Source organism: Microcebus murinus, chromosome 5 (assembly GCF_040939455.1).
Source record: "Microcebus murinus isolate Inina chromosome 5, M.murinus_Inina_mat1.0, whole genome shotgun sequence".
NCBI classification, from domain to species: Eukaryota; Metazoa; Chordata; class Mammalia; order Primates; family Cheirogaleidae; genus Microcebus; species Microcebus murinus.
In genome coordinates, this window is record NC_134108.1 from 100,604,136 (window position 1) to 100,628,224 (window position 24,089).

Genomic DNA, 24,089 nt, shown 5'->3' on the forward strand with positions numbered 1-24,089 from the left:
CTGCAAATGCCATGTTAGTTAAGTTCTGACATTAAGGGGTAGGGAAGCCACGAAGGTTATCAGAGACAGGCTTAGAACCTAAGTCTTCAGGATCCTTATTTTCAGCGGCACTTGCAACCACTGGTATTCCCAGGATACCGTTTGTTACTGATGAGGCCTCATAGGCCCAGCCCCACCTCTGGCATTGGAGGGTAGCCCGCCGAAGCAGGGATTAACAAACCTGGGCCTACAGCTGGTGCGCCTGTGGCTCGTTTTCAAATGGCCTGTGGTCTAGGAATGGTTTTTACACTTTTTATTAATAATAGTTGGGAAAAATATCAAGATAAAGATACTATTTTTACATGTGAAAATTATATGAAATTTGAATTTCAATGTGCATGGAGTTTTGTTGAAATCACTCATAGTTGTTTGTTTACATCTTGTCTTTGGCTGCTTCTCTGTCATATACCACGGCAGAGTTAATGATTGTGACAGAAACCATATAGCTTGCAAGCTCTAAAATATTCACTCTTCTACCTTTTACAGAAAAAGTTTGCAGACCCCTGAGCTAGATAAAGCTAAGTGAAGTGTTGCAGGGAGCTCAGAGACTCAGTCTGGGCAGAGCCCTTTGAAGGGGTTCATGGAGGGGAGCGGCTGAGGGGAGTTAGAAAAGGCCCAATGGATAAATAAAACAACTGGACATTGGGGATGTTATGAGCATGTGGAATAGCTGTAGACCAGAACAAGCAGCCTCTCCCAAGCTCAGTGCCTGCCAGGTGTGTCCTGTCACTTTCTGGACCTTCCCAGTTCCTTGAGGCTTAGATCTCTGAATTCCACAGGGAATACCCTTAACTGACGCCCTCCTGTGCCAAGGGGCCTCACTTTCAGACACACTGGACAGTTGGGCAGGTCTGCGCAGCCAGCATGGACTCCATCTCTTTGCCTGTGTTTTCATATTCCGCTGGGACACAAGATAAGTCATATACAACTTGTGAACTATAATAAAAAATATTCCAAGCCTCTAGACAAAGCTTCAGGTCTTTAACCAATTATAAAGTCAAACAGTCAAAGAATTTTTTTTTTTTTTTTTTTTGAGACAGAGTCTCGCTTTGTTGTCCAGGCTAGAGTGAGTGCCGTGGCGTCAGGCTAGCTCACAGCAACCTCAAACTCCTGGGCTCGAGCGATCCTTCTGCCTCAGCCTCCCGAGTAGCTGGGACTACAGGCATGCGCCACCATGCCCGGCTAATTTTTTATATACATATCAGTTGGCCAATTAATTTCTTTCTATTTATAGTAGAGACGGGTCTCGCTCTTGCTCAGGCTGGTTTTGAACTCCTGACCTTGAGCAATCTGCCCGCCTCGGCCTCCCAGAGAGCTAGGATTACAGGCGTGAGCCACCACGCCCAGCCCAGTCAAAGAATTTTTAAACCCACCTATAACCTGTAAGGCCTCCCCCCAGCCCCCGCCCGCTTCAAGATGGCCCACACCTTTTAGGGCCAAACCAATGTATGCCTCCCACATATTGATTGATGACGTTACCTGTCCCCTGTCTCCTTGAAATGTATAAAACCAAACTGTAACCCAGCCACAGCCAATCCATTTGCTCAAGGCTTCTTGGGAGTGGCTCCAGGTCATGGTCCTCAAATTTGGCTCAGAGTAAATCTCTTTAAATTTAAATCTCTCTAATTATTTTACAGAGTTTTTCTGTTGACAAACTGCTCACTTTATTGTTAGTTTATTTATTTGTTTGTTTTTGAGACAGGGTCTTACTCTGTTGCCCAGGATGGAGTGCAGTGGCATCATAGCAAACTGCAACCTCAAACTCCTGGGTTTAAACAATCCTCCCACCTCAGCCTCCTGAGTAGTAGCTGGGACTACAGGCACGTACCACCACTCCCGGCTAGTTTTTCCATTTTGTTTAAAGATGAGGTCTCTTGCTCAGGCTAGTCTTGAACTCCTGACCTTAAGCAATCCTCCCACCTCGGCCTCTCAAAGTGCTAGGATTACAGGTATGAGCCACTGCACCCAGCCTATTTTTTGATGCCATGGCAAATGGAAGTGTTTTTTCATTTTCTGTTTTCCAGAGAGTTAGAAAAGCAACTGATATTTGCTTATTGATCTAGCAACTTGGTAAACTACCTTATTAATCTTAATTTTTCTGTCAATTTTTTTGGTGTTTTCTAGGTACAAGCACATCATCTGAACAATGACAGTTTGGTTTCTCCTTTTTCTAATTTTTGTATCTTTTATTGTATTTTTATTTCGTGTTTTACTATACCAGCTAGGACCTGCAGAACAATGATGAGTGGAAACTGATTCTGGGCATCCTTACCTCATTCCTGATCCGAAAAGAAAGCTTGTAACACTTTACCATTAAAAAATGATATTTACTCTTTTTTTTTTTTTTTTTTTGACACAGTCTCTGTTGCCTGGGCTAGAATGCCATGGCTTCAGCCTAGCTCACAGCAACCTCAAACTCTTGGGCTCAGGAGATCCTTCTGCCTCAGCCTCCCAAGTAGCTGGGACTACAGGCATGTGCCACCATGCCCAGCTAATTTTTTCTATATATTTTAAGTTGTCCAGCTAATTACTTTTGTTTTTTTAGTAGAGATGGGGTCTCACTCTTGCTCAGGCTGGTCTCAAACTCCTGAGCTCAAACAATCCACCTCGGCCTCCCAGAGTGGTAGGATTACAGGCGTGAGCCACCTCGCCTGTCCTAAACCATTCTTGAATTATAAATTGGGCATCTTTAGTAACCTACTCTATTAATACACAAATGACTGTCTTGCTTTTCATACCACTGGCCTAAGTGGGGTGACTGAGTCCTGCCTGCTATTGTCAGCCCAGTCCAAAATGTCTATCTTCATCCCATCATCACACCCACCAGGCATCCCTTTTTGTCTTGGGCATAGTTCAGTGTTCAAGGTCCCCTTTGACTAAGAGGGTAAAACTTAACCCCAAATCGATTCAGCCCAGAGCAGATCATAGTCGGAGGAAGTACAAGGGCAGGTGGCACCACAAACAACCCTGACCTACTTAACTGTTTTGCCTGCCACCTGTCCTGTCTCAGGCACAAGTCACTGTTTTTCAGTGTGCAGGTCCCAACTGGCTGGATTTCTGGGCCATGTACTGGGCCCAGTGCCTGCCTGGCCCACCCCCACCCAGATTGGTAGGGCTGTGACAGGGCTGCTGGGTGGTGAGGAAATCACACAGGAGGAGCCGGGGTTAGACCCCAGGAAGGGCTTCGCTGGTTTCACCTGGGCAGGATGGGATGAGAGTTCAGTATCCTGGGAGGCTTAGGCCCCCTGGAGATGTGAAAAGAGGAGATGACAGTCAGAGGAATGTTTCAGTGACCAGGGAGGAAGGACGACCACCTTGCCTTATGGTGCTACATGATGCCTGTAACTTTCTGTCCCCTTCACTGCTTGGTAACTCTGTGTGAGTGTGTGTGTGTGTGTGTGTGTGTGTGTGTGTGAGAGAGAGAGAGAGAGAGAGAGAGAGAGAGAGAGAGAGAGAGAGAGAGAGAGAGAGAGAGAGAGAGAGAGAGATTGCTTTATATTTACCTGGTACTTTGCAGGTTACAGAATATTTTTCCACCATTTAGCCTTTCAGCCTCAGTTTTCTGGAGTCAAATGAGCATAGCAAGTCAGCACTTTAGAGGGTTACTGGGACCCGGATGAGACCATATAGGTAAGACAGTGAACATAGAGCGGAGATTCAAGACCCGCGCGGGGGGCAGGACCAATGTTACTGTCCTTGCTTTACAGAGGAGCGACCTTGAGGCTGAGTGCCTTGTTCAAGGTCACTGGGACACAGGGAGCGGTGGACTTGGTCTGACGCGCAGTCTGGGCCCCCACCCACCACGGCTGCGATGCGGAGTGGGGCGGTGCTTCCGCCAGGGGGCGCGCGAGCCGGGTGACGTCATCCTCCCCTCCTCGCCGCGGGGCGGGGCGGGGGCTCGGCTCCTCCCGGGCTCCATCCGCCAGGGCTTGCAGCGCCGCGTTCTCGCGGTTCTCGGCTGTCCCCGGGGGGGGGGGGCAGGGACCCGCAGTGGAAATAGCTGGGATGGGAGAAATGAAACTTGATTCTCGAAGCTTCCAGGGTCTGGAGGAGTGGGAGAGGCGAATAAACAAGGGCGGGAAGGGGCAACGAATCGCCCAGGTTAAGGGGGGATGCCACCATGCTGAGGCTCGTCCTAGGAATGCCACGTGATTCCCCAATCCAGGCTCTCCCACACTGACTGACGCCCTAAATTTCAAGTCTATACATATATTGTCCTCCTGTATTAAGGAAGAGGAGTTGAGGCCACAAAGGGTGAATGACTTGTCCAGGGTCACATAGCTGGTATATGGAGGCCCAAGATGGAATACACGACTCTGAATCCAAACTGGTTGTCTCTTCCCCACCAAAAGGTCTGGGAGAGGGCAGAGGCCTTAGTGGGGGTCCTGCTGACTCACACTTAGCACTCATCTTGCAGTCTGGAACCAGACTGTCAACCTGCTTGTTTCCAGGGAGCACTAGGCCTGCCAGGGCAGGGCCTGAGGGAGCACATTCCCAGCGCCCAGCACCTACCAGGAAGCCAGATCATACTGAGATTGGCTGGAGGAGCCCAGCTAGGACAGAAGGCCATTGATGAGTTGCAGGTTGGGGGGATCTGCCCATCTCCACACTCTGCCAACTTGTCCCAGGAACCAGATGAGCCTCAGGGTGTGGGTGGACACTGACAACCTGGTCTCAAGGCAGATCTGCTGGCTGACATCCCTGCAGACAGCCACTCTTCCACTTCCTCTGTGTGTGTGTGTGTGTGTGTGTAAAGACTCAGGTTTCAGGCTGGGCCTGCTGGCCAGAGGATAGGGCTATTTCTTTAAAATGATTCTGCATTTCTCTGCTTACATCCATTTTGAATTATCATAGTTTAAACTCAGAACAATTTATTCCAATTCCTAGATTACACCTGAGCTTTCATTTCTATTTTCCACGAAAGCTGCTGATTTTACTGGGACTCTTAGCTTTTTAAGAGTGTTTAAGCCCCAACATTTCACCATAAAAGATTGAACAACACAGATATTCCTGCATTGCAATGGCAGCCACCTTAGGGACAGCAGCTATTTTGAGCAGAAATGTCACAGGGAAAGGAGGTGATGACCATCGGCAAGTCAAAGCAGTCAGGAATACCTGGCAGATTCTCATGCTCAGACCTCCCTACCTTATAGGAAGCAAAGTGCTAGGAGGCAAGTGGGGAGGTCCTATAGGTGAGGCCGCTGCCCCCAAAGGTGGTGTTGCTCAGAGAGCGCCCACTTGTGGTTGAGAGCCACCACTGCAGTTAGGCAGGCCTGGGAGGGGCTTTTCCTACCCACCTCTCAAGTTTATAGGTGAAAACAGAGGTCAGGAGAATGGAAATGAAGTAAGGAGACCAATTTTGGGGGCATTTGCCATTTGAGGCGAAAAATATTCTAGTAATTTTCTTTGACATTAATTTAAGTGCAGAAACGGAGAAAGTGACTGTAGCATAAATTTTTTTTTCCTCCTTCAAATCAGTGCTGGGTTTGAGAGGAACCTACTTAACCTCTCATCTCTCTCCCATGGGCACAGGTAATGAGTGCCACCACCCCACTGGAGTCAGGCATGTGAAGACTGTGAGGAGGGATGAGTTCCACCCTGGGACAAACAGATGCAGTAAAGCAAACATTTTCTGAGTACATCTGGGAGCCAGCTATAACATAGCTTGAAAAGGCAAAAAGTGCATAAAAAATAGACCCTAACCTCAAAATCATGACAGTCTGATAGCTGGAGTAAGATAAGAATATGGGCTGGGCATGATGGTTCACACCTGTAATCCCAGCACTTTGGGAAACTGAGGAAGGAGGATCACTTAAAGGCCAGCAGTTTGAAACTAGCCTGGGCAACATAGTGAGACCCCATCTCTACAAAAAAGTAGTCGAGCATGGTGGCGTTCACCTGTAATCCGAGCTACTTGGGAGGCTGAAGTAGGAGGATCGCCTGAGCCCAGGAGTTCAAGGCTGCAGTGAGCTTTGATCACACCACTGTACTCCAGACTGGGCAACAGAGTGAGACCCTGTCTCTAAAAAAAAAAGATAAGTCACAATGTTATGAAAGCTCTGAGGGGCAGAGAAGAAATGTACAAACTGGCTGGTGTAGGATGGGGAAATGCTTAGAGAGACAGACGCATGCTTCAGGGACAGGGACCAGCATCTCTCTAAATTTGTTTTCAGATTATTCTGGTGCCCATGTATGTGACAGATTGGAAGACCTGGGAAGAAGTCCTAAAAGGCCAGGCAGGAAGTGGTAGGGACCTGAGGAAGAAATACAGGATCTCTGAGGGGCATCTGGCGCTGAGGAAGGACACCAATAGGGCTCTCAGGGTTTGGGTACAATGTGGACCTCAGGGAGGACTGTGGGCCAGAGGAGGAGAAAGAGCCCTCAGGCTGTGTTTTCAGCTTGATTCACTGCCAAAGGGCACTGCTAACTGGAGGGAGGGTCCTCAGGGAACAGAACCTGATAGGAAAGGAATACCTTGTTTTCTACCACCTCAGATACACACTCTGGTCTGACAAATTAGCACATGGACTTGTTCCCAGCACAATGGTATACTTAGCTCAGAGCTCATCAAAGAGCCTTAAACATGTGCTAACAGCCCTTAATGAGGCCTGAAGCCCTCAATTAAGTTGAACTCCTGTGAGAAAGGAAGCCCTGATGAAGGTGCCGACTCAGTAGCACTCTGCCGGTCAGGGATCAGTGAGCAGCCCCTGCTGAGCCTTCTGCCTGGCTGAGAGGAGTCTTCCCCTGGGAGGGGGGGCAGAACTCTGCTCCCACCTCCAGTCAGGAAGGCATGCTGAGAAGTGGGTCCCAATGTAGGGACCCCCCACTGAGAAACTCCCATAGTCCCACATGACCTGCACCCTCCCTAAGTCAGAGTTTGGGGTTGAAAAGGGGAAGGTCTGACTCCACCATGAGGACACATAGGCCCCTTGTTCCCCGGGAAGTCTGGCAAGCTGAGCTTTGGTGTCAGGGCAGAGTGCCAGGTAGGGGAGAACCCTCAGGCTCAGTCCCTTCCTGCCCAGTGGTGTGGGAGTACGGCCAGGCGCTGGCCAGTTCTGCAGCGCTCACTCCTGAGCTGAGGACAGAGTGGAGGGGCTGGCAGTGAAGACAAAGGAAAAACGGGGAGCTGTCTCCATCCCCACTCCTGTGAAAGAAGGAATGAAGCAGCAAAGAAAAACTTGGCCTTTCCCAGTCTGGGCCAACAGTCCCCACGTCCTGGTTCCAGGCCTGCCCCTCCCCTGTGGCCCCAGCAGGGGGCACTGCAGCCCCTCTGAGGTCAAGAGGCCTCCCAGGCCCCAACCTGCCCTCAGCCCAGGCCCGGGTCTGGCCAAGGCCCAGCTGGGTCATGCTCATGCCCCCAGACTCAGGCTGCCAAGCCCTCTGCCCTCTCTGGGGCATGAAACTATGGCTAGAGGACACGGGGAGCCGTGGAGAAAAAAAAAAGCATTTAATTAGAGAGCCTCTGAAGGCACCTGGTTTCTGTCAAATATAAAAAAAAGGCAGTAAAATAGCAACTGTACAGGGTGCATGATGGGTAGGAACTGGGCAGGGGGAGCTGGGAGGGGCACATGAAGAGAACGGGGGTAGGGAGGGGGTGGGGGAAGGAGGCACGTGGGGAGAAAGGGGAGAGGGGAAACACCAGATCAGACCACACAACGGTCAGTCCTGACCCCTAGTCACCCCTGGTACAAGCAGCAGACAGACAGACAGACAGACACACACACACACACACACACACTCACTCACTCACTCTCTCTGTCTCTCTCAGCCCAAGAACCTCTGCTGCCCCGCTCAAGCAGGGATCAGAGCCAAGTGTGGAGAAACCCAAGCAGATGCACTGTGCCCCTCCCTTGACTCTGACCCTCGAGCCTACAATGTCCCCACTGTCCATCCGCAGAGGCTGCCTCTCCAGGGCCTGGACATCCAGGCCCAGCACAGGCCATGAGAAAGAAAACCTCCAGACCACCCCTGCCCATGCGCGGCAGGAGAAAGAAGGGGGAGGAGGCAGGCAGGCAGTGCAGTCCTTCTGTCCATCCCTGGTCACACAATCTTCCGGAACAAGAAGGAGACGACAGCCCCCAGCGCCAGGCCCAAACAGAGAAAGAAGGCCATGATAGTTCCTGCTGTCTCTGCCTCAGCTGGCTTCACTTTCCTAAAAGAGGAAGGGCAGAGCTAGCTTAGGATGGCCCCTGCCCCACAGCCCAGAGTGGGGAAGTGTGCCTGAGTACCTATTCTGCTGACCAGCCCATCCCACCTTCCTACCCCAGCCTGGCTTTTCCCTCCTGGGGGAGCATGTACTGGGGGCCGTCTTTCAACCTCCCCTGAGAGCCCCCCTCCCACATCTCCACCTCGGTAAGCTTGGGCACCCACTCCTCCACTACCTACCCCTGCCCTCAGCCGAGGGGCCCCTCTCCAGCTCCAGAATCAGGGACTTTCCTTTTGCCCTCTCCTTCAAATGAGTCCCCCACTAGAGAGAGCTCTAGAACCTGCCCGATGCCACCAAGTTCCCCAGCCCAGCCCCACTCACTTGGGCCCAAAGCACATGCAGAGGCTGGCGAGGTAGCCATTGGAGAAGGCAAAGGCGGCCATGAAAAAGATGAACCAGGCGTCGTGCTCAAAGACCACAGCGAGGTAGTGGCGGGGCTGGACGTTGCACAGCAGCAGCAGGGGCACGAACACCACCCGGGCCAGCACCAGGCCTGGCAGCCAACGGCTGTCCTTCCCAGGCTGTGGGTATCAGGCAGTGTTTCAGCCCCGGCTGGTCCCCAGGGCACAGCCAGGCCCCCAGGGCTCCATCTGGGGCCCCTCGGGACCCGAAAGAAACCTCAAAGCCTGGTTGGTTACTCCTACAGGAGTCCTGACTGCAGGGGGGCACAGTGAAGCCTTCTGGAATGCTGGAAATATTCTACATCTTGAACTGGGTGTGCATGCAAATACATATATTCATTACATTGTATACCTAAGACTTGTACACCTAACTATACATAAGTCATGTCTCAACTTGGCAAAAAATGGTGCGCTTACCACCATACTTTCTGGGTCTCAGGCTGGACTCTCCCCTCCCCCAGGGACCTAGTGAGCCCTTCCTCCACTTACCCACATGAATACAGTGGTGAGGCTCCGGCCCAGCCAGTCAAAGATATTGAAAGTCAAGAAGCAGGACACAGGAATGAAGTAGTTTTCTGGGAGAGGAGGAGATTAGATTAGGGGATGGTTATCCAGCCCCAAGAGACAGATCTAGCAACCCTGACCCTCACTGGGCCTCAGCTTCCCCAATAGTAAAATGGAGAAGATGCTTCCAGCCCAGGGAAGGGCAAATGGACCCAGGAAAGTCTAGCTAGGGAGAAGGTAACCCAGGCTCCCTCTCACCCCTACTCCCAGCCCGGCTCAAGATCCTGTCTGTCTCCATCCTGGGAACCTGTGGCATCCTCACCCCAGGCGCTGGTGCCCGCGATGCTGGACTTGACCTCAACAGTCACAGCGGGAAACATCCCAATGGTGATAGTGAAGATGAAGCAGACAGAGAAGGCCAGGACTGAGATCTGGAGAGAAGGGGAAGGGGATTCACCCAGGTCCCTGTGTTTTCACGGTGGCTGGACATCAAAGAACCAAGAATCCCCGCCCCTGTCTCTCTCACACACACACACATACACGCACACACACACATGAAAGAATGCAGGAGAGTGACTGTCTCAAGTCTGAAAGGGAGGAGATGGGTGGCAGGGGGGAAAGAACAAAAGGAGACCAAGAGGGTGTGGGGTAGAGGGTAGGACACCCTGCTCTACGTACATTTTTGAGGATGGCTCTGATACAGTGGCTATTGTTGGTGGGCCCAGTGTTGGAGGCTGAAACCCCGGACTCCTCTTTGCCTGTTCTTGGCTCCTCTCCCGGGGGGTGGCAGGTTGTGGAAGAACCTTCAAGTTGTGGGGAAGACAAAGCAACAGGAGATGACACAAACATTCCCAAAAAGGGCTGGGATTAGTTGGAGGTGGACACCTCCTTTGCCAGTCCATACCCTAATGCTCCCCTTCAAGTCCCCACACCTAGAGACCCGTTTGCCTGACCTCTCCCAAGAGCCTCAGGTCATGTTGCTTCCTGCCCAAGAATCTGAACTTGCCTCCCACCACCTTCAGTCCAAATGCCTCTAATATTCAAGGTCATCCAGGATCTACCCCCATTTTACCTTACCCAGTACTTATTTCCTGTTGCCCCTTTACCCCATCCCTGGTCCCCCTGTCCTCTGGCTCAGGGCTGCCAGGTAAAACAGTACACTTGTTCTTGTCCTTTTCGCTCACACTGCCCCCCCTCCTGGCGTGCTGTCCCCACCACAGCTTCCTCAGGCTCTGCAGACCTTTGCTAATGAGGTCCAGCTTGGTTTCCTGCTCCCCAGGCCCTTCGAGCTTGAGCTGCTGGTAGTAGCGGTAGAATTCCTATCAAGTAAGGGAGATGGGAGGTGGATTCAGAGGCAGAATCTTCAGAATTCCTGCCTCCCCCAGGTTTCAGCCTCTGAACACCCTTGGTCTGGAACCCCAGACCTCTGGGACCCCAAACCCCAGCTCCCCCAATTTGCTCACCAGCCGGGGCAGGCCCAGGTAACAGATGATGGTCAAAATGATAACGACACAGGCTGTGATAAAGTAGCCGAAGGCACTTTCTGACAGCTCCGAGCCACCTGGGGTGGTGTCAGTGATCAGAGACAGGCCCCATCCCCTCCCCCACCACCACCAGGGCACTGGCAGATGGACAGCAGGACTTACTGGCAATGGCGCAGATCATGGCCACCGAGGCGAAGAAGCCTGCTAGGCCCTGGCCACTCATGATGGGGGCCGTGTAGCTGGCAGGCAGGAGGCCAGCCAGTCCGAACAGGCTGCCCTGCAGGATGGCACCAAATGCTGGGGGAACATGGTGGGCATCAGCAGGGAGTTGGGGCCAGAAATCGGGGGTCCCTGTAACTCCTGCTTCATTCCCAGTGAGTCTTGACACTGAGCTGCCCCTTCTTCTATACCTCCCAACCCTGGTCCAGGCCTGCTCAGACCTCTGAATCCCAAGTGCCCCCCTCCCCCCAGCATCCACTCCCTTGGACGGGGGAGGGATGAGCACCCCCCCAGGCTGATGGCAGGTCTGAAAGAAGGGCAGGGGTGTGTGGGAGTCTCAGCCTACAGGCCCCCTCCTGGCTTACAGTTAATGAGCATGATCTTGACCATGGTGACGATGAAGAATGGCAGCGCATCCATCTGCACCTTCACCAGGATGGCAGTGATCAGGAACACCAGCAGGATGGCCACCAGGCTGCCCAGGATCCGCACCGACTGGGGGATCCTGCCAGGAAAGGCCGAGAGGTGTGGGCAAACCCGGGGCCCAGCCCAGGAGGTGCAGGAGGCAGCGAGGGTCAGGCTGGGCTGGGGCCAGGTGCTCACCTCTGATGTAGGAAGGAGTTGAGGCAGGTGAAGAGCAGCAGGGGCAGCATGGCACATATGGTCATGACATTGTTGAAGAGGGCACTGAGGGAGTTCCGGGCTGGCGAGGCTGTTGTGGGGGCAGCCGAGGCCTGGATGTCTTTGCTCAGTCTGGCAGTGACCAAGGACACATTCTGGGACATGTCCAGGCGGTTTGTGAAATACTGTGTGGATTGCAGACAGGAGTGTTAAAATCTCTCTCCCTGGGCCTGCAGGTACACACTCAGGGACCGGAATGCCCAGTGGACAAGGACCCCCCGGAGCCCTGTCCCTCCAGTCTCACCTGAGTGGCCGTCATGAAAAAATTCCAAGGGAGCAGCGTCCCCAGACCCAGCATGAAGAAGATAAGCCAGACAGCTTTGTATCTGGGAGAGGAAAGAGGGGCCAAGTGACAGTGACCCACCATCCCACCCCCTTCCCAGATTGGTCCTGGGGAAGCTCCGTCCCTCCCTGGCTGTCAGTCTCTCCCGCTGTCCCAGGGCACAAGGCATCTGTGTTTGTGTCCATGTGCCTGCGTCTCTTAGGGGGTGAGTGGGGTGGGGGGCTGTCCTGGGATAGGGGAAAGGGCACACAGACCACAAAGGGTCAGCTGAAACTCAGGCAGGGGGCTGGGGTCACAGAATGGCATGGCTAACAGGACCCTGGTTCTCAGTCCTGGAAGGCCCTTGGGGACCCTGCAGGCTGGGAACCAGTGTGACCCACACATCCGGAGATGGTTCTGGAAACCCTGCTAATGGGCTGGGGGTGGGCGGCTTTGTGAAAAAACAGACAACAAGTAACTTCCACCCCCACTCGGCAGGCTGGAAGTGATTATGCAGTCTGGGCAGGGACTCTGTGGTTCCCTGAGGAGGACTCTGAGGTTGAACTCTCAGACCATTCTGGATCTAGAAGGGGCAGGCAGGCAGGCAGGGTGCCTCAGGGCAGCTGGGAAGTGAGGGACCTAAAGCTATTTTCTCCTGGCCCACAGAGAACTGGTTTTGTAGGTCATACCACCCAGGGCAGGCCAGGAGGTATGGGGCCACTGGACGCCATCTGAGCCCCAGAGCGGTAAACAAGGGCTGCCCAGCTTTGGCCAGGGCGATGGCCAGTCCCTACACCTCAAGACCTGTCTGGGACAGGCCAGCTTCCCCCAGGAAGGCCTTGCCTGCAAGCTTAGGAACCCCAGCCTCCCATCAAGATCTCCAGATGTGTCTGCCATGCCCCCCTCACAGCCAGCACCAGCTTCCTTCAGAGAAGGCAGGAGAAAGCCCCAGGCGGTGAGGAGACAGGTCCGGACAGAGTGGGGGGCCTGGACCACTAGCAGGCCTCACACGGGGAGGGCCTGGCGGGCACCCCAGGCGGGCAGGTCTGAGCTGTTACGACCGCAGCCCCACGTTCTGCACATGCACACTCCCCCTGAAGTAGAGAAGCTAAAGTCTTGGTTCAGAGGCCCAGATGGAGGGAAAAACTCCCAGCCAAGGGCACACAGGACAGATGCTTGGGGGGGTGGGGGCTGGGGAGTGAGCAAGCAGTATGACCGGGTGGATGGAGATGGGAGGGCTTCAGGGAGCTGCCTAGGAGAGGCGAGGCTGGGACGGGCGGCCTGGGATCAGGAGAGGGGAGGCAGTGAACCACCTGGGTCAGCACTTACTGGGCCTCCTAAATTCTCTCCCCCTGCAGATAAACCCCTGTGAATGGATACTCTTACCTCTATTTCACAGGTGGGGAAATGGTCCCAGGGAGATGGAGCAAAGTGCTCCTGGCCTCACAGGCAGGAGTGGCCTAGTCTCACAGCCTTTGGCACAGGAGGGAGGTGGGGTGGGCAGAGGGGATGTGAGGGGTTGGGGGCCCGCGTTGGAGGGAAGGACAGAGTCTGACACACGGAAGGCATTTTGGAACTTCCAGGCATAATCTCCTCAACTCTCTTGGGTCCCAGACCCCTAGGAGAAATTTAAATCATGCTACCGCCTCTTTTTCCAAAACACACATTCACGATCATAACTGCAAGTCTAACTTGAGGGTGTTCTGGCTCCAGAGGTGGGGAAGTGAGAGGAAGGTTAGATCAAGGACCAGGGTGGGCCGAGGTCATCTAAGGTAGAGGCCCCCGGGCAGTTCTGCCAGATGTGCTCTGGAATGAGAGGTGCTGCCAAGTGTCTCCCCACAGTGGTGGCGAGAGAGCCAGAAGCTGCTGACTGGCTGGAGAGCAACAGTGGAAACACTGACAGGCCAGGGAAGGGCTGCTGCCCACCCACCTGGCCCTCCCCACAAACGCCCGAGCCAGCACCCAGCGGAGGCATGCACGGTCACACCCCAGATGCAGACCTCACTCACAGTAACTCCAAATTCCAAGGGACACCACACCCAGCCCCTGGAAACCCATTCCCTGAATCCACAGCCCAGGCCCCCTCCCTTACCTGTCCTGAGGCTGGTGACTGGTTGTCATGGCGATGGTGTTCTCAGCTTTGCCTGGTTGATAGCTCTCTCCCTCTGGTACCTGCTGGGGGCAGAAGCAGTGTGAGGCTCCGTCTTGGCCCTGTGTCCCCACAGGCCTCCTTTGACTCTTGGGGGGTAGAGGGGGCAGGGCAGGCAGAGCAGGCAAGCTGAAGAGTCCAGCAGGACCCCCTCTAGACCCTGCCCCTCAGGACCACTCAACTTGATCCCCCCGCCGGCCCCCTGGCCCTGCAGACCTGTCCCGCTGGGCCCCCCTGCCTGCTCAGGCTCTACCTGGCTCCCGGCCTGGCCGCTGCCACTGCTATTTTTATCCAGCAGCCGAAGCAGTTTATAAGCTGGGAAACAGGCGGGTGGAGAGCGGGAGGGAAGGAGGAGGAAGCATGATTGAGAGGGAGGGAAAGACAGTCAAAGGCGGCAGGGAAGAGGATGACAGCGGTCAGGGACAGTGATGACAATGGAAGGAGAGAAACAAAGTGGAGACAGAGCAGAGGGTAAGAGGGAGCAGAGGAAGAAGGAACCAAACAGACCTGCAGGAGCAGGCACTACAGGGATGATGACTGAGGCCAAGGCAGACAGGCCTCTCCACCCTCCCTGGGGAGCCCCTAGATTCATGGCTTGGGTGGGCTCTGGAAAGCATGTCCCTTCCTAGGGGCACACACACCCCAGCCTCTCTGCCAGTGGCACTTAACCTTTCTTCCCAGCCACTGCCCAGTGGCTTCCTAGTTGCAAGCCAGTTTTCTAGGCAAGTATTTCACAATGGGAGTGGGGAAATAGCCCCTGCCACAGTCCAGCGTGGTCACTGCCCCCAGTCCTGGCCCCAGGGTCACCCGGTTCCCCCTTTGCTCCTCTCTGTGTCAGCCCCAGGTCCCTGTCCTCTTCCCCTTTCTGAGAGTGACCTTGAGGGGAGGATTGGAGGAGTGGAGGACACAGGCTCTAACTGCGTAGTCTCAGAGCTCCTAGCCTGCAGCCTCAGCGTCCCTCTCTGCTCCCCACCTGTGTTGGGGGAGGCTCCCTGGCACCAGCAGATTGAATAGCTTTCCCGGTGGCTGGCACGGGAAGCCAGGCAGACATGCACTGGCACATTCCCCACACGAGGGTCTAGCTCTGGGACCAGGTCTCGCTGTCTGGGCCATGAGAACAGGCTTCCCCGCCCTCCTGTAGGCACTCACCGGACCCCCAGACTCGCCCACAGAAGGGTCAGAGCAGAGGGGGCCTGGGCAGTCTCTAGGAGGTGCTCCTAGTCCAGGTTCAGGCAGCAAGACTTGTGTGCGGGCTCCTGGGTGAGGGTCCAGAATGAAAATGGTGGCACAGGGTACATCAGGAGAGAGTCCCTTAGTTTCTTGGGGCCCCATTCTGAGAACCTCACAAGTGAAGAAGCAGAAGTACAGCCAGCCAGGAGATAAAAGGCCACCCGTAGGTAGCCTGCTCTGGGAGATAAGAGAACAAGGAGGCTCAGCAGGGGAGCTGAGGCAATAGCCTCCAGGTGCTGTCCAGGCACCAGGCCCTGCCCTGAGACAAACAAATGCAGCTGGCCACCCTGCAGACCCTCAATGGACTTTTCCACTCCTCCCAGGGTAAAGTCCAGACTCTCCAAACATCTTCCTCAGCCCCCCAGCCCACACCTGGGTTGTAGGGCAGAGAGGGGAGGAACAGACCCACACACCTCCAGATGGAGGCATAGGATCCTTCCAATCATCCTCTCAACAAATACTTGCTGAGGACCTCTGCATGACAGCTAGGCACTGTTCTAGGCAACAGGACCCAGTGATAAACAACAGTATTTATATTTTCTAGAGGGGTGGAGGCGATAGGGCCCCACTGGGGTGGGGAGTGGGGGAGAAAAGGCCCAGGTCTCAGGTTTTCTAGTAGGTAGTAGGGAGGGCATCCCCCCACCAGCTTCTCACCTCAGCACACCCTGTGCCCTGCCCCCCAGCCCCAGGCAAGGTTCCTGGCAGTTAAGAGCAGGTGCAGCTTCAAACCAGATGGGAGACTGGCGTGGGGGTATAGCTCCCCTTCCCCTGGGTAAAACTGCCTTAGCCTTATTTAGAGAAGAAGAATTTATTTCTGCCCTCCTCCCAGCTACACCCCTGCTTTCTGCTCTCAGCACTCCCTACCCCAGTCCTGAGCACACTTTAACTCCATAGGCAGCCCCGTCCTCCTGCCCACATCCTAACACTTGGCTGGCCAGCCTAGATGTTTTGTTCCTGTCTGCCTTTGCCCAGCAGCACCCAGGGATCTGATAGCAGCTCAGAGAATCTAGTATCCCTCCAGGCACACCCTGGCCTGCCAAGGTGGGGCCCTGAAAGCAGCCACCAAATTGAGCACCACCCTATTCCCAGGTTCCCAACACCTCTCATGCAACCCAGCTTCTGGACACCCTTGTGGTAGCATCAAATTCTCCACTCCCCAGGATTCCATATGAGGCCAGCCACTACCTGCAGATCCTCCTCTTTTCCTCACAACTAGTACTAGATCGCTGCCACTGAACAGATAGGGCTGGCTGAGGTTCAGAGAGGTTGACTCACGTGCCTAAGGTCATAGAGCCTAGTGAGTGAGGGAGCCAGGATTCAAAGTCAACATACAGCTCACTCTAGGCTCCTTCTAGGTTGGGCAGGGAGGTATAAAGGCTGCTTCTCCCAGCTAGCCCTGGAAACTGGGAGGTGGGGGTGGAGGGACTCTGCTCCAACTAAAGGGGAAAAAATGTGGTGGGGGCCAACATCATTCCTAGTCTGTGTTACCTGTAAGATAAACTTGTAATTCATGATTGGTGTGGAATTTGATAGGCTTTAGTTTTAGGTGCTAGATATAGGTACAATTTGCATATCCTTGTTTATGGGAGGTTAGCAAGGAATTTCCTTAAAGGATGAGCTGTGGGGCCAGTTCTTCCCAAGTGTCTGAGGCTTTTACCTTCCCTTTTGTATAAGGAGTTAGGGGAGGGGGGGGACTGAGACTTTGATTTTCTTTTAATATTTTTATACCTGGCATGACTGTCCTGCATAAGACACCCCACCTCCTCCCCATCACACACTTGCTAGCACAGAGAGCTTACACAGGCAGGACAAGCTGGGCGGTCTGGAGGTTAGTGAGAGGAGTAGGCAAAGGCCACAGGGTTGGAGAGAGAGCCCGGACAGGGGTAAGGGACAGAGGTGTAACCAGCCTTCACCCCCTACTGCTCTCCTCTGGTAAGAAAACCTGGGTTTATGTGTCTTTCTCCTTTCACTCACTCACAATCATAGTAAATGAGTAAATTAGGACGCGCCCAGGGAGGAGAAGCCAGCGACACGAGTGTGGCCAGTAACAGCCGGGGGTTAAAAGAGACAGCTCCTCCACCTCCATTCGCGTCCCTCCATCCTCACCCCTCACCCCATCCCCCTCACCCAGCGCGGTCGGCGGCGCAGCCCCTCCCCTGTACCAACAACTAGATCGATCGGGATTAACCGTCCACTCGCCAGCCTCCTGCGGAGGTTAGCGTGACTACAGCGGGTTTCAGGCGGGGAAGCAGGCTGCCTACGCCCTGCTCGGGTCCTGTCCGCGCAGGGTCCCCAGGCCCCCCCAGCCGGTGCACGCCACGTGCTGTGCGGCGCCGCACGCTCCGCGCGCGCGGGAAGCCAGTGACCCACCTGGCGTCCTCTCTCAAGGCCGCGGAGCTGTCAGGCCCGGCCTCCCTTCCCTCGTGGCAAGCAGGGAGTGGCGTCTTCTGCCCAGGCCGTCCCCACCTCCCCAGGCCCCCAACCCCCCAGCCTCCCTGCCCTGGGCACCTGCTGGAGAAGGACTCCTTCGCCGAGATTGGCGCGCTCTGCCGGCAGCTTTCCGCGCCCGCCTGAGCACATTCAAACCCACCCTCGGCTGGGCCCTCCCGGGCCCAGCGCCCGCCACCATTTCCCCCAACGCCGGCCCGCCCCCAGCCCCGCCCCCGGCCCGCCCCTGCCACTCGCACAGCGCTCTGTGCTCTGGGGCTCACCCGCCGAGACCCTGCGCCCCTAGGGGCCGCCAGTTCGCGTTCCTATTTCTGTAGACAGCACGTCTTTGCACGCTGACACCCCAGAGCCTGTCCGTCATGTGGGGCACATGGGGCTAAAGAGGCACAGACCCACAGTGGGTACCCCTAGTCTCCTGCGCGCCGGGTTACGCACACTGATACAGAATGCGTCTCGGGACTCTCGCGTCCACAAACCCTCTGCTCAGACAGGCCCGGACGTCCCCTATCCACACTCCATCTCAGATGTTCCGTTATCCTTCCCAAACCCCGCCCACTCCACTTCCTTCACACTGCGCCTATTTTTCCAGCGCCCTCCTTTCAATGCCACCTTCTTCCTTCAGACCCCCTCCTTTTCTTTTACTTCAACACTGCCTCTGTCCCCCTCCCCAGCCCCCCAACCGCATTTCCTGTTGGGATCCCTCCAACTTAACCGTTCTGTGACCTGCATGGTGGGCTTCCCACCTCTGACACATACAAACCTGGCCACAGACACACAAGCGCTACACCACCCACAACTCTGACTTGGAAGGCATGTGTGGCCGGCGGTGTGTGTGTGAAGAGGGCGTAGAGGCACAGCCCTGTAGCCTCCTCATGAGTCACCCTTTCTAAATCCAGCACTTTGGAAAACTGAGGCACAGTTGGGAATAGGAAGAGAAACAGCCAGGAACAGACTTGCATCCTGAGTGAATCCCATTGTCCCAGCCAGAAGGTACTCCTCAGAGGCGGAAGCCTCAAAGAGCGCTACATCCTCCACTAGCTGAGGAGGAAGCGGGTGGGCGTGCTGAGGAGGTGGTCTGTCATGTACCTCCAAGGGACCAGGAAGGACTCTCGTTTTTGTTGGGCAGTAAATGGGGTGGGGTGGGGGTCACTCACTGCCCCTACAGCAGCACCCAGTGCCAGAGGACGATTTGAAGGCTAGTGATTCTCTCTCTGAAGAGAGAAAATCCAGTCCAGGCTGCCCACCTCACCCCAAACTACCCAGAGGCCTGTCCCCTCCAGAAGCTATAGACACTGATTAACAATTAGCAATAGACACTGATTAACAATTAGCCCCATAGGCATAAGTAGAGTCACACCCTCTCCCCAGAGAAACAGACTGGGCCCTGAGGGGAGAAATAACCTTTCACTTAGGGTACCTGGGCTCTCCCTAAGCTGCTTCAGAGAGGCAGAGAGGGTGTCCCCAGCCTTCTGGCTCCATGTTCCACAGAAATGACAAACATCTAACTCCCCAGCCCTAAACCAGACAGAGGGCAGGAAGACAATATTTTTCTAGGAGCTGCCCCATGGTTTGAGAGTGGTTTCATGTCTGTCCACAACCCCCTGATTCCTGCCCTCATGTTTGTCCAGTCTCTCTCTCTTCCTCTCCAAGCCCTCCTCTCCCCTCTTCCTTGGCCCCTGCTTCTCTTCCCACCTTCCTTTCCCCCTCTCTGAGCCTGTGGGGGTGGCAGGCATAGTTGTCAGACAGATCTGCCAGACATGGCCAGGCTGGTGGTCAGTGGCTACAGTTGTGTGCAGACAGGGCTGGAAATGGAAGGAAACCGGAGGGAAGTGGTGAGGGTCCCAGGCCAGAATGGAGAAAGTTGGTTCCTCCCCCGCCTCCCCTGCTGGGGCCTGGCGGGGCTCAGCAGATGGCAACAGCCAGGGCCATTATTGTTGGAGAGAAGCCCATCTGGCGCACACCCTGCCTGGGCCCCCAGCCAGAACCCACACCCCTCCGGAGCTGCCTCCCTAGGCAGAGGCGGTTGCTGGGTGCCAGGGCCCTCTGCTGGACAGCCCCCAGAGCCCCAACTCAGCCTTGCCCAGAGTTTTTCTAGCTAAACCCTGCCAGTCCTCTTCACCCTCTGCCCAGTCTTAGGGCACTCTCTCTCCCTGGGCTCCCTCAGGTCCCTGTCACAGGAGTGGGGTGGGGTGGGGAAGGCTGGTCCAGCTGCACCCCTACTCTCTACCCTATTTGGGTTTGTGGCTTGCCCTCCCTCCTCTCCTTTGCAGACCCCACGCATGCCTCACACGCAGTCTTATCCCTCTTCAGGCCTGTGTCTTTTCAGCTGTCACCAACAAGCCATGTGTTTGCTCAAGTGTTTGCTGGCCTGGAGGTCTGTCACCAGCACCGTCTATGTTCTCAGTTGTGTTTGTGACTATATTGCCATGGCTCCAGGGCAGGGCTGGGACTAGGGAAGAGGCCAGTGAGGCACTGGTTGAGGCTCAAAATTTAAAGAGGTGCAAAATTTAAGGGGGCGCCAAAAAATGCAGTAACCAAGATAAATTTTAATGCAATGTCTAAAAATCAAAGTTAATGAGAAGAATCTATGATGAACAAAACATCAAAATTTTAAATAAAGGCAAGTGTGTACACAGGGTAGGTACAGGATCAAGGTTCAAGAAGATTTAAATCTTTGTTCACTAGGTCTGGGCTTGGTCGTCTAGCTTAATTTCCCAGACGTCTGCCCACTACCCCCAGCCTCTGCTCTCGGCAGGTCTCTAATCTTGGGGACATCTGTAAGGTGGTGTTGGGCTGGAGGGGGTTGGGGGAGAGGGGAGGCAGTTATCTAACTGCAGGCTTTCAAAGTCCCAGAAAACTATCCCCTCCTCCAGAAACCGCAGACTCCGGCCCCACTGATAAACTCTACCCGAGTAAGTCCCCCTACACGGCCAGCGGGCCCCGCCGGGCAGCGTGAGAACCGCGCAGGCCCCGCCCCCACCCCGCCAGGCCCTTCCCCGGGGCCCCAGCCCCGCGCACCTGCTGAGACTTTGGAGCCGGCATCCGGACTGGGGCGGGGGATGGGGCAATTCCCGGGCTGGCCTCTCTCCCTCCTCACCTCCGGGCTGGGGCCGTAGCCATGGCCGGAGAGCGCAGCCCGCGCCGGGCCTGACCGGTCCCTGCCGCCGGGCGGGAGAATGGCCGCAACGGGCGATCCCGGGCCCTCCCCGCGCTCCGCGGCCGGCTCTGTCCGGCCAGGCGCCGCTCGCGACTCGGGGGCGGGGAGCGCTCCAGGCAGCGGGCGGGAAGCGAGGCCAGGGCAGGCCCAGTGGGAGGGGCCCGTCGGGCCTGGGCAGGGCGGCCGGCGCGGCAGGTGCCTTTGGGCACCCGAGACCACGGAGTGGGTCGCAGTTAGGGGCCCAGGGACTCAGAACCCCTTCATTTCGCCTCCGCTCTCAGGTCGCCTTCCCGAGAAGGGCGAGCACGTGCACTGGCTTTTGAGGACTCCAGAAGGAAGCAGATAGGAGGTGGGTTGCGGGGTGTCACACAAGGCTGGGATGGGGGCGCAGAGCTCTGGTCTCACTTCTTAGCCCAGCCCTGGCTTCTGACAGGTGTGGGGAGGAGATGGGGTCCGGACAGGTCTCTATATTCCTCACTATTTTCCCCTGACCCTAGATCGATAAAGGCCAGGACTCAATCTAGGAGGGAGCATTAATGCCCGGGAACAATAAGCAAATTACCCGGAGGCTGGGATGCAAATGTGTCTAACGACGCTTATTTAACCCCTGAGGTACCTCCCTTTGGGCAAGAGGAAATGATGACAGGAATCCTTTGGGTGACTCACCCACCTCAGACCTCTTCTAGGGTGGAATGTCTCTTGGGGCACTGCCTCCCAGAGGGGCTGCCCACAGAGTCCCTTGGCAAACAAATCTCCCTCTTCCCACCACCACTAGCTGAGAAGTCTCCAAACTGACTCCAGGACCTTTTCCCCCCTACTGCCTACTTCCTACTCCCTCCCTACTTCCTCCCTATTGCCAGCCAATCTTTCTTGGAGACAGACTCAAGACCTTACTGGGTCACAGCGTGACATACAGACTGAAGCAAAGCACTAGAAACAACTTCCAGGCTGTGAGAACAGACCTACAATGGAATTGGTAGCAAAAGAAAGGCTTGAAGTTGTCGTCTCCTCCCGGCCCACCCCCCACCAGCTTCCTCAGACCAAAACAAACAGACCGTCTTGCGAGGCAGGAATCTGAGTGATTAGACTTTCAAAAGCTTCCAGAGAACTCAAATTAACAAATATTTATTGAGCACTTGCTGAGTGCAGAACTCTGGGGACAGGTCTGCCTCCATAGGGAACCAAGGTCTTATTTTAAGGTAGGTCCTGAGTCTGGAAGACCCTCTCTGGATTCAATTTTCATCTCTCAGCTAAATTGTCACTTGTCCCTAGGTTAAGCATTGTCCTTCACTGGACCTTGATGTCACCATTAGCAGGGGTTGGGGAGAGGTCAGGTCCCCTCCCCCTGAGGCCAGAGGTGATTAGAAGAGGTCTTGGGGGAAAGAGGGAGGAGCAATGATCAGTTTTCTGCTAGGTGCTCGGCATCCTTCCAGAAAGACATTTCTGCTGGGAGCGGGGAGACATTCTGGGTCAGTCCCCTCTCATGCACAGCCCCACAGCCCCCACTATATCTTCTGCCCACTGGGCAGGCTGAGGTCAGTGCTGGTGCCAGGACTGTCCTGCTCCAGAAAGCATTTTGATGGATGCTGGCAGGACTCATGGCCTCACTTTTGGGGGCCTAACCTCTCCTTCCTCTCCAGGCGGTCCACTCTGGAGGCCTCCCCAGCGTCCGGCGGGTGTCGCTGGCTGAGAATGAACAGCAGACAGCCCAGCAAAGCCTCTCGCATGTCCTGGGAGCCCAGGCGGCGGGCCAATCGGCGCAGCAGGGGCAGGAGGTACTGGCGGGCCAGGCGGGCAGCGGGCAGCAGCAGGCGGGACAGCAGCACTCGCAGCAGCAGCGGGAGCAGCGGCGCGGGCATGGTGGGGTCAGTGGGTCAGTGCCTGTGTAGGCGACCCAGGCTTTAGGCTTGCACTTCCTGTTCCCGCCTCACCTGGCAAAGACACGAGTTGGGCAGGAATTCCCCCTCCCATCAGTTCACAACTTCATACTCCCCAGAACTCAATTCATGGGTCATTTTTGCTTTCGTGAATCCTTTTCTCTTGGCAAGGTAGCTGGAGCAGGAGGGTTCTCAGCACAGCACAGATGGGGAGGCTGAGAAGGCAAGAGTAAAGCAGGAGGGGGGACCACCTGCAGCCTGACATTCCCAGCTTCCTCAGCTGCTCCTGTGCCCTGGACTTTCTCATCCTCTAATCCTCCCCTCCTCTTGCCTCCTTGTCCTCCTCTGTCCACCTAGGATTCCCTAACCCTTCTCCCTCAATCTGGCAGGAGTTCTTCCCCACGCAATTTGAATTTTTCTTCTGGGGGTTCTTTTCTTTTTTTCTTGTTTTGAGACAGAGTGTCACTCTGTTGCCCAGGATAGAGTGCCATGGTGTCAGCCTAGCTCACAGCAACCTCAAACTCCTGGGCTCAAGCAATCCTCCTGCCTCAGCCTCCCAAGTAGCTGGGACTACAGGCATGCGCCACCATGCCCGGCTAACTTTTTCTATATATTTTTAGTTGGCCAATTAATTTCTTTCCATTTTTAGTAGAGACGGTGTCTCGATCTTGCTCAGGATGGTCTTGAACTCCTGATCTCGAGCAATCCCCCTGTCTTGGCCTCCCAGAGGGCTAGGATTACAGGTGTGAGCCACCGCGCCTGGCCTTCTGGGGGTTCTTGATCCCTCCTGACCTGACTCTCCCTGCCCTCCCCTCACCCGACCCATCATCTCTCACCCGTCAGAATCAACCGCTGCTCAGAATCAATCTCTGGCTGAATTTGCCTGTAGTGAAGATAGCCTCACTGCATACAGCACAGGGTAGCCCCACCCAGCTCAGCCCACCAATTGCAGCTTGCCCGGGTCTGGTTGGGGGAACAATGAAGAGACAGCTGCATTCTGGCACCTGGTATATTGAGGGCAGGGGGCAGCTGGGCTGGCTCCCTCTTCTAGTCTGGGAGGGGGGATGGAACATATGCCAGGTTTCCCTTGCTGGGTACAGACCTCAGAGTTGGAACCCAGACTGCACTTTCTTTCTTTTTTTTTTTTTTTTGGAGACAGAGTCTCTCTTTGTTGCCCAGGCTAGAGTGAGTGCCATGGTGTCAGCCTAGCTCACAGCAACCTCAAACTCCTGGGCTCAAGCAATCCTGCTACCTCAGCCTCCCGAGTAGCTGGGACTACAGGCATGCGCCACCATGCCCAGCTGATTTTTTCTATATATATGTTAGTTGGCCAATTAATTTCTTTCTATTTATAGTAGAGACGGGGTCTCGCTCTTGCTCAGGCTGGTTTCGAACTCCTGACCTTGAGCAATCCGCCCACCTCGGCCTCCCA

General features: G+C 55.1%; 2 protein-coding genes across 5 annotated transcripts; both read right to left on the reverse strand.

The window, feature by feature from the left end:
• Nucleotides 1-4,893: 4,893 nt before the first annotated feature.
• SLC29A1 (solute carrier family 29 member 1 (Augustine blood group)) lies at nucleotides 4,894-20,838 on the reverse strand. 4 transcript variants are annotated; one of them, XM_012743366.3, is made up of 13 exons: nucleotides 20,642-20,838; nucleotides 13,889-13,968; nucleotides 11,779-11,860; nucleotides 11,457-11,659; nucleotides 11,219-11,358; nucleotides 10,797-10,931; nucleotides 10,614-10,711; nucleotides 10,391-10,469; nucleotides 9,829-9,953; nucleotides 9,473-9,581; nucleotides 9,136-9,221; nucleotides 8,567-8,766; nucleotides 4,894-8,191 (listed from the first exon to the last, which is right to left on the reverse strand). In XM_012743366.3, the coding sequence occupies exons 1-13, from the start codon at nucleotides 20,663-20,665 to the stop codon at nucleotides 8,080-8,082; spliced, it is 1,473 nt and encodes a 490-aa protein (XP_012598820.1). In that variant the 5' UTR covers nucleotides 20,666-20,838; the 3' UTR covers nucleotides 4,894-8,079. The 4 variants fall into 4 exon arrangements, with proteins under 4 accessions (XP_012598820.1, XP_012598818.1, XP_012598824.1 ...); XM_012743364.3 differs by lacking the exon at nucleotides 20,642-20,838 and adding an exon at nucleotides 17,684-17,810; XM_012743370.3 differs by lacking the exon at nucleotides 20,642-20,838 and adding an exon at nucleotides 17,546-17,631.
• Nucleotides 20,839-22,364: 1,526 nt separating this feature from the next.
• Nucleotides 22,365-22,639, reverse strand: MYMX (myomixer, myoblast fusion factor). The gene has a single exon (XM_020287005.2). The coding sequence runs from the start codon at nucleotides 22,637-22,639 to the stop codon at nucleotides 22,385-22,387; it is 255 nt and encodes an 84-aa protein (XP_020142594.1). The 3' UTR covers nucleotides 22,365-22,384.
• Between the last annotated feature and the right edge of the window lie 1,450 nt (nucleotides 22,640-24,089).

Bases quoted from the DNA above. Each gene is read 5' to 3' on its own strand.
- SLC29A1 (XM_076003320.1), bottom strand. From the start codon at position 15,277: ATGGGGCCCCAAGAAACTAAGGGACTCTCTCCTGATGTACCCTGTGCC. The intron at 9,582-9,828 runs GTACGTAGAGCA...CCTTCTCTCCAG, and splicing joins TCAGAGCCATCCTCAAAAAT to ATCTCAGTCCTGGCCTTCTC. The intron at 8,192-8,566 runs GTGAGTGGGGCT...TTCCTCTTTTAG, and splicing joins TGCATGTGCTTTGGGCCCAA to GAAAGTGAAGCCAGCTGAGG.
- MYMX (XM_020287005.2), bottom strand. From the start codon at position 22,639: ATGCCCGCGCCGCTGCTCCCGCTGCTGCTGCGAGTGCTGCTGTCCCGC.